The sequence below is a fragment of the Bufo gargarizans genome, chromosome 2, assembly GCF_014858855.1.
Source record: "Bufo gargarizans isolate SCDJY-AF-19 chromosome 2, ASM1485885v1, whole genome shotgun sequence".
Classification (NCBI taxonomy): domain Eukaryota; kingdom Metazoa; phylum Chordata; class Amphibia; order Anura; family Bufonidae; genus Bufo; species Bufo gargarizans.
The window spans coordinates 591,107,816-591,121,226 of record NC_058081.1 but is presented as its reverse complement, the minus strand read 5'-3'; the positions used below and the strand labels follow the sequence as shown (position 1 = coordinate 591,121,226).

The 13,411-nt window shown below is 42.6% G+C and overlaps 1 protein-coding gene across 2 annotated transcripts in view; it reads left to right on the top strand.

The window, feature by feature from the left end:
• Nucleotides 1–11,552, top strand: part of SCN2B (sodium voltage-gated channel beta subunit 2) — a 35,209-nt gene extending 23,657 nt beyond the window's left edge. The window contains exons 3-5 of one of the 2 annotated variants that reach the window (XM_044278247.1): nt 3,408–3,618; nt 4,307–4,503; nt 9,435–11,552. In XM_044278247.1, the coding sequence (XP_044134182.1) occupies nt 3,408–3,618; nt 4,307–4,503; nt 9,435–9,458 (432 nt within the window). In that variant the 3' untranslated portion in view covers nt 9,459–11,552. Of the gene's footprint in view, nt 1–3,407; nt 3,619–4,306; nt 4,544–9,434 lie in introns of both variants that reach the window. The other variant, XM_044278248.1, reaches the window with a different exon arrangement.
• The last annotated feature ends 1,859 nt before the right edge of the window (nt 11,553–13,411 follow it).

Sequence of the window (13,411 nt, the reverse complement as noted above, 5' to 3'; positions counted from 1 at the left end):
CTCTCTGTGCTGACTGCTTCAGAAGGACAATATTCTGCATTAAATTTTCAGTGATAGGGTACTGCTTCAATGAAAAAGAAAAATGGCCAAAAATTCTAAAAGAAAACAAAAATTCTATTTCTAAAACGTCTCTTCAAATAAAACCCCAGACCAACCCGCAGAATAAACAGACCACAAAAAAAGTACAGTCCCAAAAATAAATATAGACCACAGAATGCACCCTTAAAATACAGATCCAGACCCAAAAATAAATACAAGCCTCAAACCAGACCCCAGAGTATATGCAAAACCTAGACCAGAGGCCAACATATATACAGACCCCAGACCTCCTAGATATATGCAGACTTGGATCAGACCACAAAATAAATACAGACCCCAGACCAGACACCATAAGACAGACACCTAAATAAATGAACCCCCTAAAAAATACAAAACTCAGACCCCCAGAGCCCTTAAGTGCAAACTGTATAATAACTACAGACCCCAGCTACTTATACAGCACAACTCAAGCTCTTGTGAGGGTAAATGAAAAAAATAAAATAAAATCAGACTGTCTTATGCCACCACTAGGGGGAGTTAGGAAATTACTACATTCAATAAAACTGCATAAAAAATGAATGACATGTAAAAGAAAAGCACCATAAATATGTTAAAACACAAGACCCATAAATGAGGTTTTATGGTGGAAAATGTCACCAAAAATGTCATACCTCAGTAAACTGCCTTTATGTTAGAACAAGTATGATTGCATGATGACCTAAAACATCTCTCACAGAAATCACAAATGTCACCACTGAGTTCATTGGGGTCGGGCTGCTTTCTCATGTATGAGGGAGTCCAAGATCTCCCACTATGGAACATGTTGGGGGTAAGGAGGATGAGGCTTGATATATTTTACTATACCTGATTCGTTGGTTCCAGTGTCTGCCAGAGGTTTCGTTTTGGTTTTTGCCCATAGAGGACAAAGACAGCATATGTATCTATGGATTTTAATGTGGTTACTAACTTTACATTCTTTCTTTTTCGATTGACTGTGGGTCAGTGGAAAAACGACAGAGACATGCCCTACTTTGTGTGGTGGACCAAAGATGCCGAAGTCTATGGGGGAAATTTACTATCTCCATACACCATGGTTTTCCGAAACCATGTAAACTTTATTGAGACTAAACCCAGTTGTAGGAGGTGTTTTTACGCCGCCCTCGCCAGTTTCCAAAAAGTTGGTGTGGGGAAAGAAGAGTGTGGGAAGAGCTCGGTACATTTATTATCCAGAAACTAGTATAAATAATAACTGAAATTTACGCCTAGAGTAGATTTCAGTCTGGTGCATGGACTGCCAGAGACTCAAGCCTTGTCATAAATTAAATGTCTCCTCCAGAGTTCCATGGCCAAAACTACTGAAATAACATGGATGTCATCCAGTGATTTTGGAGATGAGTTGGAGATGATCTGGGAAATCTCTTTTCAGTCTAGCAGTGTATGTGCAACACGGATGACACACAGAGGGCAAAAACAGACACACAGACCAAACACTGACCCTTCAAAGATGTCCTCATGGATGAAACAGTGACCTGTGTCTTGTCATGGACATCATCATGGGCATAGACATGTGACATAAGGCCTAAGGAATGAAAATAACCTTATCTATTCCCTTTTCCCTGTCCTGCTTAGGGCTCATTCAGACACATATGGATGCAGTCCCAGTGTAGAACGAAGAGCACTCAGACTGAACACCCACTAAATAGTTAATCGGTCAATTCACATGTGTTAATTGGACTGTGCACCATTAGGTCTGAATTTCCCACAAGACTCACCCATTCTAGTGAAACCTTTAGCTAACACTGGTGAACAGCTAATCGCTGGGGGTGCCGGGAGTCGGCCCCCCACCGATCTGATATTGATTACTTATCCTGAGGATAGGTCATCTATATCCAACTCCTGGAAAACCCCTTTAACCTCAGTCAGCGTTCTTTCTTGGGTTTTTATTTTGTGGTTTGTATTTTCTGAATAGACTTACAGACACTGGAGATCATTCTGGCGTTCCATCTCCTAGACGTACAAACTCAAACACAGCAATGGGCAAGTTCATAAGCTTTGCTGGATGATAGCTTCACCGGTCGTCCTTCCTTGGACCACGTACTCTGACCCAGTTGTCTAGCCATCATAGTTTGCCCCCTTGTCAACGTGGCTCAGATTATTACACTTGACAATTTTTCTGCTTCCAGCGCTTCAACTTCAAGAACTGACTGATCACTTGATGGCTAATATATCCCACTCCTTGACAGGCGCTATTGTCACCAAATCAATGTCATTCACTTCACCTGTCAGTGGTTTTAAACTTGTGTCTGATCTGTTTTTTTTCTAAAAAGAACCCTATGGGAAAGCAGTGGAAAGCTGGCAGAATAATCTACTCTTTTGAGTGATCAAAATGCTTGAATATCCAGGTCCCTAATATCTGCTCCTTGCTGTTCAGTGGTTTAAACGGGTAACATCTGAATGCACCATGAAATTATGATCAGTGGGGGTCTGAGTTCTGGTCACTGCAGCAGCATTGTCAAAGCGGTGTTAACAGTGAGGGACCTAAGCTAGGCAGGCTAGGCTGGGGAACAAAGGAGTGGACACCCATCAATGAGAAGGATTTGCCAAATGGACCAAGGTGTTTCCCTTGTTTAGAAGTGATGGCATGGTGTTCCTCAGAATAATGGAGCCGCAGACCTAGTTACACACTGTGGTTCCACCATTGGCCTGCTATGCAGGGAACTGCTTCATAGGAGCTACAGCAGGCCAATGGTGGAACCACAGGGTGTAACTTGGCCTTCAGCTCCATTATTCTGAGGAACACCATGCCATCACTTCTAAACAAGGGAAACACCTTGGTCCATTTGTTTTATAGGTCTTTGGCCACATTTTATTTTTTTGGCAAATCCTTCTCATCGATGGGTGTCCACTCCTTTGTTTCCCAGCCTAGGCTGCCTAGCTTAGGTCCCTCACTGTTAACACCGCTTTGACAATGCTGCTGCAGTGACCTGCTCCCCTTGTGCCATGTCATTTTGTCACTTGGGTTTTCAGATCTTGCAAGCAACACGCCTGTGGAGGCCACAATCAGACATGTAAGACTTCTCTACTAGCCAGTGCTATACTGTGCCATGATAATACCACTAGTCACAAAAATCAGCTCCACACAGCACCGCTGTACAACTGCCATACAGTGTGTACATAACAGTGCCACACAGTGAACACATAGCCCTTCAAACAATGTCATGGATACTGTGTCTAAATCATACCACAGCCAGCAGCATGAGGTGGAAACTAAATGTAATAGATGAACTCTTAATGCCGTCCGCGTATTGTTCAAGTTTTTTTACCATTTCCATACCAAGAATGTGACTATCCTGTTTCTGAACCTACAGTTTATCCAGTACGACAAGAAGATCATCCACCAGCGACTTGAGCGTTTTCAAAACCGCATAGAATTTACAGGAAACCCCAGCAAAAATGATTTGGCCGTGACAATCCATGATGTTCAGCTGCAAGATGAAGGAGAGTACCATTGTTATGTGCTGAACCCTCCAGACCGTCACAAGGGCACTGGGAAAATTCGCTTAGAGGTCCTTACAGAAGGTATTACATAGGCATCAAAGTATTGACCTAGCCAGGATCCTTCTATTAACTGTTGCCTAGGTTTCATTAAATGCCAGGGGAAGACGTTTATAAATAGGGTTGTAGCACGCATGGTTTTCCTACAGCACCATCTGCCCAGTTAATACAGATATGAATGCTCAAAGGATACGTTCACCTTTGGGTGCATTTTTTATATATATATTATTGCGTTGTACTGAGTAAAATGCAATCATAAAAAAATGGCTCCTGAAGGTGTACATAGCCCTTAATGTTTGCAGTTATAAACAATCCATTAAATGTTTAAAAGTATATATTATTATTTTTTTACATTTTCAACCATTTGGCTTCTGCTGCTTCTATGTTTCAAAATAAGTAGCATGCTGCAAAATGCCATTCACAGTGAATTCCTTCAAACAGGCTAAATTTCTTTTTATTTAAGTTGTTTTTATTCTGTTTTAGTCAGTTGTGAAGAGAGAGGAGCTATAGATTCAGCCATCAGAAACTCGTCTGGCTGATTTAACACTGAATGGAACCGAGTAGCCTGCAATGCATGAGAAGATTAAAACGGTTGAAAATGTTTAATAGTATGCAATTTCAAAAATGTTTTTTGGCCCAAAGGTGTCCATATGCTTTTCTGCCCTGTGTACAGAGCTACTAGTGACCGTTCACCCTTTCTGTGTTCTTCTAGTTCCTCCAGAAAGGGACTCCACAGTTGCAGTTTTGGTCGGCGCATCGGTCGGCGGTTTTCTGGCTGTGGTCATTCTTTGCCTTGTCATCCTGAAATGTGTCCGAAGAAAAAAAATGCAAAACCTTAACTCAGAGGATCAGAAAACCGAGGAAGAAGTGAAGACTGATGGAGAGGGGAACCCTGAAGGAGAACTGAAAGTATGTGAACAATGAGAAGCTTGGGGAGAGATGGGAGAGGGTGAGTAAGGTGGAGGGGTTTTCCCCGTTGCCAGTCTTTTAAAGGGGTTGTCCGACTTAATTTTATTTTTTTATAGCAGGGCATTAAACTAATACAAAAACGTACACCCCTTATCCTGAACCCCTATGTTTCTAGTGCCACCGCGCCAAAGCTCCCCACTTCAGCCATGATGTAATTGATGTGCCTTGTATATAGTTTGTGGCTGCTGCAACCAATCACCTGCCTAAGCAGCATATGGCACAGGACCACTGGGGCCAGTGATTGGCTGCAGTAGTCACATACCGTATATGGCTATGTCAATGCTGCAGTTTTGTACACAAACACAGCAAAGAAAACCGAAGCTGCGGCGGTTAAAACAGGAGTAACAGGTGAGTATAGGCTAATTTTTTATTTTATAACATTTAGTGCGTTTTGGCAAAGTTTTTAATAACTCGGACAACCCTTTTAAAGAAGCAGGGGCATAGATGGAGGGAGGGACTGTCGGAGCATGAGCCCCATGTCATGGGTAATAGGGGGCACCAACAGACCTTGGTCTGGGTACATAGACACAGCACTAGGGTAACAAAATAAATCCTTCACCTAGGTGAAAGCAAGCTTGGCCAGACAGCATGGAAGTCAATTTCCAAATATTCACAGTTTTTTAACCTTTAAAAGCATGGACAACATGGGTGACTTTAGATTACACATAAGGGAACTAGGCATTATTAACACACTTGGGTCATGTATCAATTATGTAGTTTATATGGCATATTTGTCATAGGAACAGGATGTCAGCTAGTCATAATTGCTCTCATTCTAGAGGCATCAACGCAAACAAGTTTTTTATGGACATCCCTTAAGCGTAGCCTAAACTTTCAGACACATTTTCAAAATAAGCTGTCATATATGTATACAAGAGTTATATCTCTATATCTAACCATTTTAGCAGTTTTCTCTATTGCTGGCTGCATCTCTAACTCTGCTGGGTGGAGACTGGTTGTAATCATGTCTCCCCATAGACTACACATAGAGACAGCAGATTCTACTTCTTTACTCTTTCTTGCTCATTTAGAAGCAACATATAGAAAATTATAAAGAGGTAATAGCAGAATAAATGTGAATAAATCACTTGGGGGTGAAATATAACACTTACTATTAGCTGCATAATCTGCTGAATCATTCCTGTGGTGTGTCTCTCTCTCTGCACTTCTTCTCTCTCCCCCATAGACTTCTATGGGATTATGTAATCCGATCCTTCAGTGAGAAAGCAGCTCATCTTGGTATCACAATATGGATTTCTCACAAAGCTAGTTTAGAAAAGTTGGGGGCGGAGAAGACAGTTGATAGCTGGAGAACAAGGCAATACAAAACTCTGGTTGCTGCAGGAGATATTTTAGGTTTAGCCCACAACTAACCCCAGTGATGACAACTGAATACCCGATGTATCAGCTGCCATTCTCATGCCAATTAGTTCACTTCCTCTGGTTTATCATTTAGATAAATGGTTGTCCAGGGGAGGCAACTGATTTTTTCAGTTGCCTTTACAAAATTTCTCTCACATTTCTCAGTACTTTCTGTCTCATAGTAATGATAAAATCTAACAAAACAGAATGCTTCACAGATATGATGTACAGGACAACATAATGCCAAGGATAAACAGCAAATCTGAAAAATTTCCACTTAAGACATGTAACCCTAGGAATGCATCTGCAAAAAAAAATCATTATAGATCTTTATCTTTTGCTCAGGAGTCAGGACACAAGTGTCCTTCAGAACATGTAGGGCTCTGGTTCATATTGCACCTTTCCAATAGTACAATGTGTCTCCAGAGGGAATTAGGTTTCCACCTTTCTAAACCAGAGGATAAATAACTTTGCCAAATACCCAGGATGATGAATGCACAATCCAGATATTGCTTCCCATATACTGTATATAATTAGGCTATTGCATCATATGTTTTGTGGCATATACTATTGAAATCCAAATAATACAGATAGTATTTGATCTGGTGGGACAGCATTTAACCAACCGGTAACCAATGGGCAGGAGATGGAGCCCCATCGAAACCAAATGACAAGGGCGCACAGAAATGAGAATGTATGGTGGTCAATCAGCGCAATCATAGACATGGTTGATTTTAGGAGCAAATAAAGTAAGGGGGTTACCATGGCACGATAGGATACATTAGGCTTCTTAAGTACTGAGAAATTTCAGCACTCTGTAATAGAGAGACCAAGTTCAGGTCTCAACATTCAATGGTTTTTGTGGCTGAAGCCGGGGGACATAGGTTGGTGAAGGACAGAAGATGGTTAACAAGAAGTTGGAGGTTGGTGAAGCTTGAAACACAGGGGAGATGAGGTAAATGGGTCAAATACTTCTTGTCTAGGTTAATAAGGTGAGCAGTGAAGTTAAGCTGACCATACACATTAGATTTATGTCAACTGAACCTAAAGATTTTGATAGGTCAGGCTATCTATATGACTTCCCCTCACAGCAGATATAAGGAAGAGAGAAGGATGAGGCTGCTGAATTTCAACGTCAATCTTTTTGTTCTCCTTTTGTCGGAGTTGTCTGTCAGTGGTTTACTCACCGCTCCCCATGCAGAATACATGCGCGCTCGGTCGAGTATGCATGTGCTTGGGGTAGTCGGGAGAGATAGCTGTCGGCTAAATAAGCATTTGGTCATCAGCTTTCTGAAACGTATGATCCAGCTATAGGCAGAGAAGCTTTCAACGTAAAGAAGACAAGGGTTTTCACTATGGATCTCGTATATGTGTGCGGGTGTTTCACAGGTCAGGAAATATGTCAATAAAGTGACTGTACAAAGTGGAAGAAAAAGGACTACAGAATGTAGAGATAAAGCTTAAAGGAGTATTCCCATCTGTAACATTCATATCATACGGCTAGGATAGGGCATCAATGTCAGAGTGGTGTTGGTCCCACCTCTAGAACCTGCTCCTATCCTTAGAACAGGGCCCCCAAAGTGAAGGGAGAGCAGCTGCAGTACATTGCAAGTGTCCATACTATATATCACAGGAAATAACATGCCGACCTGCAGTACATTGCAACTGTCCATACTATATATCACAGGAAATAACATGCCGACCTGCAGTACATTGCAACTGTCCATACTATATATCACATGAAATAACATGCCGACCTGCAGTACATTGCAACTGTCCATACTATATATCACAGGAAATAACATGCCGACCTGCAGTACATTGCAACTGTCCATACTATATATCACAGGAAATAACATGCCGACCTGCAGTACATTGCTCATACAATGTGTTGGCTGGGGGCTGGAATTGCTTAGAATGTTGTCACTATAGCCATAGTAATTATACAAGGGATCTGCCATGGGACTGCTCTTCATAGTTGCCAAGATATGGATAACATTCCCAGGGACTCTGCTGCTGGGCAGGTACGACTGAGCATACAGTATCATGTGCAGTGCAGCCTGGATAGAACTGGGGCCATTGCACATACATATAAAATATACAATGTAAAATATATACCATACATTGTACAATATATATCTTTAATCTCATTACATTATCTCATTTGTTGCTGAATTGGCTGTATTACAGGATAAATACATATTTGCATGTTACATGTTTTCTCATACATTGCAGGCTGCTCAGTCCCCTTCAGTGTAAATCTAAGCTGACATCTTTACCACATACTATGAACTTAAAGGAGTTATCTGGTAATTAATATTGATGACCTATACTCAACGTGGTCTTTCTCAAGCAGTGAGAAAGACCACACTGGTCAAAACGTCGCTATGATTTGGTGATTAAACGTTGGAATGATGAAGACATGAGAGTGCCGCGGTATACTTTTTTGTATTTGCTATCCTCAAGATAGGTCATCAATATGAGATTGGTGGGGGTCCACCAACTGGAACCTCCGCCAATCAGCTGTTAGAAGAGGTTGGGCGCCTCTTCCTATGCCATGTGACATCACCATACTTTGGTCACATGGCCTAGTTGCAGCTCACCATTGAAGTGAATGGGGCTGTGTTTGGAAAGCTGATGGGAGGTGGCTGCACTCCCCGGTGCTCCCTGAAACAGCTGATTGGCAGGGGTGTCAGACCCTCAGACCCCCACCAATCTAATAATGGGGATCTATCCTGAGGATAGGTCATCTTTATAATTTCCTTGATAACCCATTTAAAGGGGTTGTTCAACTTTATGATCCTTGCCACTGGGTTCTGGCTCCATCAATGCCCTGCCGGCTCTGCAAGTGCAGTGCTGCACATGACTTGAGTGATGTGCCGCGACATGGGTGACATGTGACCTATGCGGCCAGTCATTGGCTGCTGCGGTCATGTGCCCCACATCAAACCAGATGTTGACGCAGGAAGACCTAAGATCTGCAGAGCCTGGAACCCAGCAGTGAAGATCAGGTAAGAATAATCACCAGCATGGATCCGGCCATGCAGTGGGGTCTGTAAAAAACATCATTAAGGTAAATAACCCCTGCTTCATGAGCACAAGAGAGCAGACAGAAGGCCTGCAAACTGTGCTGCGGGAACTTGTCTGATGGATTTCCCACTGAATGGAACTGAGCAGCCTGCAATGTGTGAGAAGACATAAAGGCAGCAAAAGACAAAGCTAATACAAAAAAATTCAGATATAACCAATGCAATAAACAAAAAAATACCCCATAGGTGTCCAGTGCCTTTAAACTTGGGACTGTTTGTAAAAAGTAAGACATATTTCAGTTACATACAGAAAGACATGCCTGGTGCTGCTCATAAACCACCCTGGTTAGTTCATAGGCTGCTGGTGGTCCAAATGTCTCGTGAGTTTAGAGGGGTGCATTTTCAAATATGGATTCATCCCTGGTCTTCCGTACTATCTATAATTATTAATAATGTCTTCATGTTTTTTTCTTCCTACAGGCAACCATCCCTGAGGTCCTATGACCTGCCTCTTACATATACAGCCTCAAGTGGATTCCCAGGGAGAAGGGGACAGCATTGTTTTTAGAATATATTAACAATACTGATATTCATTTTGAGCATTAATCGGCTCCCGGGCATGAAGATTATGTGACATAATCTGGACAGGAACCCTTCACCTGTGTATGATCCTGACATATTGAAGGACACATCTGGGCAGCTTTAGTCTGGAGACACATTTTGAGCCTTCTCCTGTGTATGATCCTGATAAACTCTGTATAATTGCTGATTATCTTAGGCTCGATAACTTGGGCGATCCAATGGACTGTGTTCTGCATAGGTGTGAATGAGTCCAGGAGAAGAAACCAAGGTCTCCTTGTATGTACGGATCACACACAGAATGAAGGAATGTTTCTTGGCACTGCGTAGATTTTGCTCATGTTGTATACTTGCTTATAGCACCCATCACCGGTTCGGTACATGATACGTCTTTACCGTGCGAGAACAGTGTCTGATCTCATTGTGTATCCATGTCAGAAGAACCTTGCCTGTAGGATCCATGACATGGAGATGGCCAAGATGGCTGTCCTCATGGCAAGGCGCCATGGACTATGAAACAATACAGTGCAGTCTAGACTAAAAAAAAGTGCATCCTGTGGATCGAGGCCCAAAGCAATTTGGTTTCTGACGTTCACTGATCTTCTCGTGTTTTTCTTGCCGCCCAAACCTTTAATAATGATATCACAATGGGTCCAATTAAAAACTACAATCAAAGATAGTTGAGCACTGCCATTACCCGATAAGAAACAAATCTATTGGGCATTACTGCGGGAGATTTTTGTAAATTTCTATCTATTCCTTTATAGACTTTCTATTATATTTGCCAGGGAACATCTGATAGCATAACCTGCATAGGGGCTTGCCAATTTTATAAAGAAAACATATCGGCGCACAGGATGCCCCACTCAGCACTGCCAATATACTGCCAATTGCATCAATGCAGGCATTTTAACGCCTATGAATGTTACCTTAACTCAGTTTCTTTGCTGGTGTTGTGCCAAGCTTGTGAAAAAACTACTTTCCTAAGTGCTAACCGATGACACTAAGCAAGAAATACAGCCCCCAACTCATTCAGTGTGATAGCAATGGACTGCACATATCTCGTCTCAGCAATCGGGGAGGGCGATACTTTTTCAGCTGGCATAGACAGTCTTACAGGCAATGCTCCCTGGGAAAAGATATGCAAATTAGCTCTCCAGATAGAAAAACGTCTCTCTACTGCCCTCTATAGGTATTTCCTATGGGACTGTCGGAGTTAACACAGAACTCTGTACTCGGCAGGCCTTTAAAAGGGAATGGAGCGCTGGTCACACATGTGCATGCTCATACGGCATTCTCGGGCCTCAGCTTTCATGATGGATGAGGATCCTAGTGGATCCTCTGGTTTTGAGAAAACCCCTTTAAAGCCTTGACAGAATGTCCTCCAAAAAGAGACTCGTCTGTAGACAACTGTATGGATGAGAGGCAAGAGCCCCAAAAAGCTGTCTACAGATGGGTGCTTCTTCCTTTTGAAGGGGATTCATGTTCAAGTCATGTTTGAAGGCTCTTTAAAGGAAGTTTTCAGGAGTCAGGTATTGGTGACCTATCCTCAGTGGGGGTCTGACTCCTGGCACCACCACCGATCAACTGCTTGAAGAGATAGGAGCACTCCGTGAGCAGCATAGCCTCTTTCTAGGCCATGTGACGTTGCGTTCATTGGTCATGTGGGCTAGGTGCAGCTCGTTCCTATTCAAGTGAAAGGGCCTGAGTTGCAATACCAAGCACAGTCGCTATGTATTGGACAGTGCCGCGAATAGTAAGCTGCGAGGAGGTCACTGCCTCTTCAAACAGCTGATTGGTGCCGGGTGTCAGACCCCTGCTGATATGATATTGATAATCAATCCTGAGGCTAGGTCATTAACATTAAACACATAGAAAACACCCTTAATGGATCAGCCATTGACCTACGAAGTAGCTACCTGTAGACTGCATTAGGGTCCATTCACAAGCCCGTAAGTGTTTTGCGGATACGCAAATTGCGGATCCACAAAACACTGACACCGACCATGTGCACTATAATAGAAAATGCCTATTCTTGTCAGGTATTGCAATTTTTTTGGCGGAGCCGCGGAACGGAAGTTCGGGACCGCGGAACGGAAGTGCAGATGCGGACAGCACACTGTGTTCTGTCCGCATCCTTTCCGGCCCCATTGAAAATGAATGGGTCCGCACCCGTTCCGCATAATTGCGGAACAGATCCGGACCATTCATACGGACGTCTGAATGGAGCCATAGAGAGAGGGTTCTTCCTTCTGGAGGAGAGCTTATTCGCATACTTCTTCGCAATGTTACATTGTATTCTTGCTCATATGTCGTAACAACACAGTCACAGCTTCTGTACTGCATGTAGACCACCAGCCCGCATAAAGACCCTACCCTGCAAGATCCTACACAAAGGAGAACATATAATGAAGCTAAAAAAAAAGCAGTAACAATACACAATATTTAAGCGTAAGCCGCCATACACAGCAGAAGGGTCCCCCTGCTTAATGCATTTCTGTGTTTATGGGTCCTGCATGCCTAGACTAGAGGTAACAGCAAACAAGCGCATTCATTAGGAAGCCACAGGGATGTTTGGTTCATGGCTGCTATATTACAGGGCAATAACGAAACCACACCGATTAAAGGCATAAGCTTTATATTCCAAGTTGGTCAAGCTCGGCACTGTTTGATACAGTACTCAGCTATTCACTTTGTCCTTCATTAATTCAGGGAAAAATAAAAATGATGAAATCCAAATATGTCCCCTTGTGTGGTATATCTACATAATAAATCTGAACATCCTCTAAATATGTGATCTGATGGAAGGGATGGAGGGGACTGACCCCCGGTATGCGTGCGGAAGCATTCATTTTCAGTAAGATAGGATCAAAGCAGAGAATGAGATACATTTTTTCTGTATTTTCAATTTTTATTTTTTTTTGCAAAACGTAAAACATTAATATTTTGTGTTATACATTCAGGGGTTGTCTGACCCCACCATAAAGCAATGTTACTTATACCCCTGAAAGTATATAAAAAAAAACACTAACCTATTTACCGAAGATCTGTACCACGATTGAGGGTCCCGTCCAGAACTGTGGGCCAGAAGTGTTACATCCCATCCGTCATCACATGCACCGCTGCAGCCATTCACTGGCGCCAGCATCGTCAGACACTATATATGCTGTAAATCAAGTTGGCCACACTAGGTTGGAGCCAATCACTTGCCACCAGGGTCCATTTCATTATTTCAAAGCATATTAAACTTTATTAATGATACAAGGATTGGGTTTTAAGAATAATTTCCTCAACACTGCGGCTGACAAACCATGAAACTGTATGGGGATGAATGATTGTAGTAAAGGTCATTCATTCCCATAGATAAGTGGATTGCTGAATGTAAATGCAGCTAAGGCTACTTTCACACTGGCGTTTTAAATTCCGTTTGTGAGATCTGTTTCAGGGATCTCGCAAACGGTTCAAAACGGATCAGTTTAGCCCCAATGCATTCTGAATGGATAAGGATCCGTTCAGAATGCATCAGTTTGCATCCGTTCCGCCTCCATTCCGCTCTGGATGCTGCTTGCAGCGTTTTGGAGTCCGCCTGGCGATGCGGAGCCAAACGGATGAGTCCTGACACACAATGTAAGTCAATGGGGACGGATCTGTTTTCACTGACACAGTATGGCACAAAAAAAAAACTGATCCGTCCCCATTGACTTTCAATGTAAGTCAGGACCGATCCGTTTTGACTTAGACTTTTTTTTTAAAAGAATAATGCAAACGGATCCGTTCTGAATGGATACAAGCGTTTGCAGATACCAGACGGATCCGCACCTAACGCAGGTGTGAAAGTAGCCTTACAGATAATACAAACGGATCCGTTCTGAACGGAT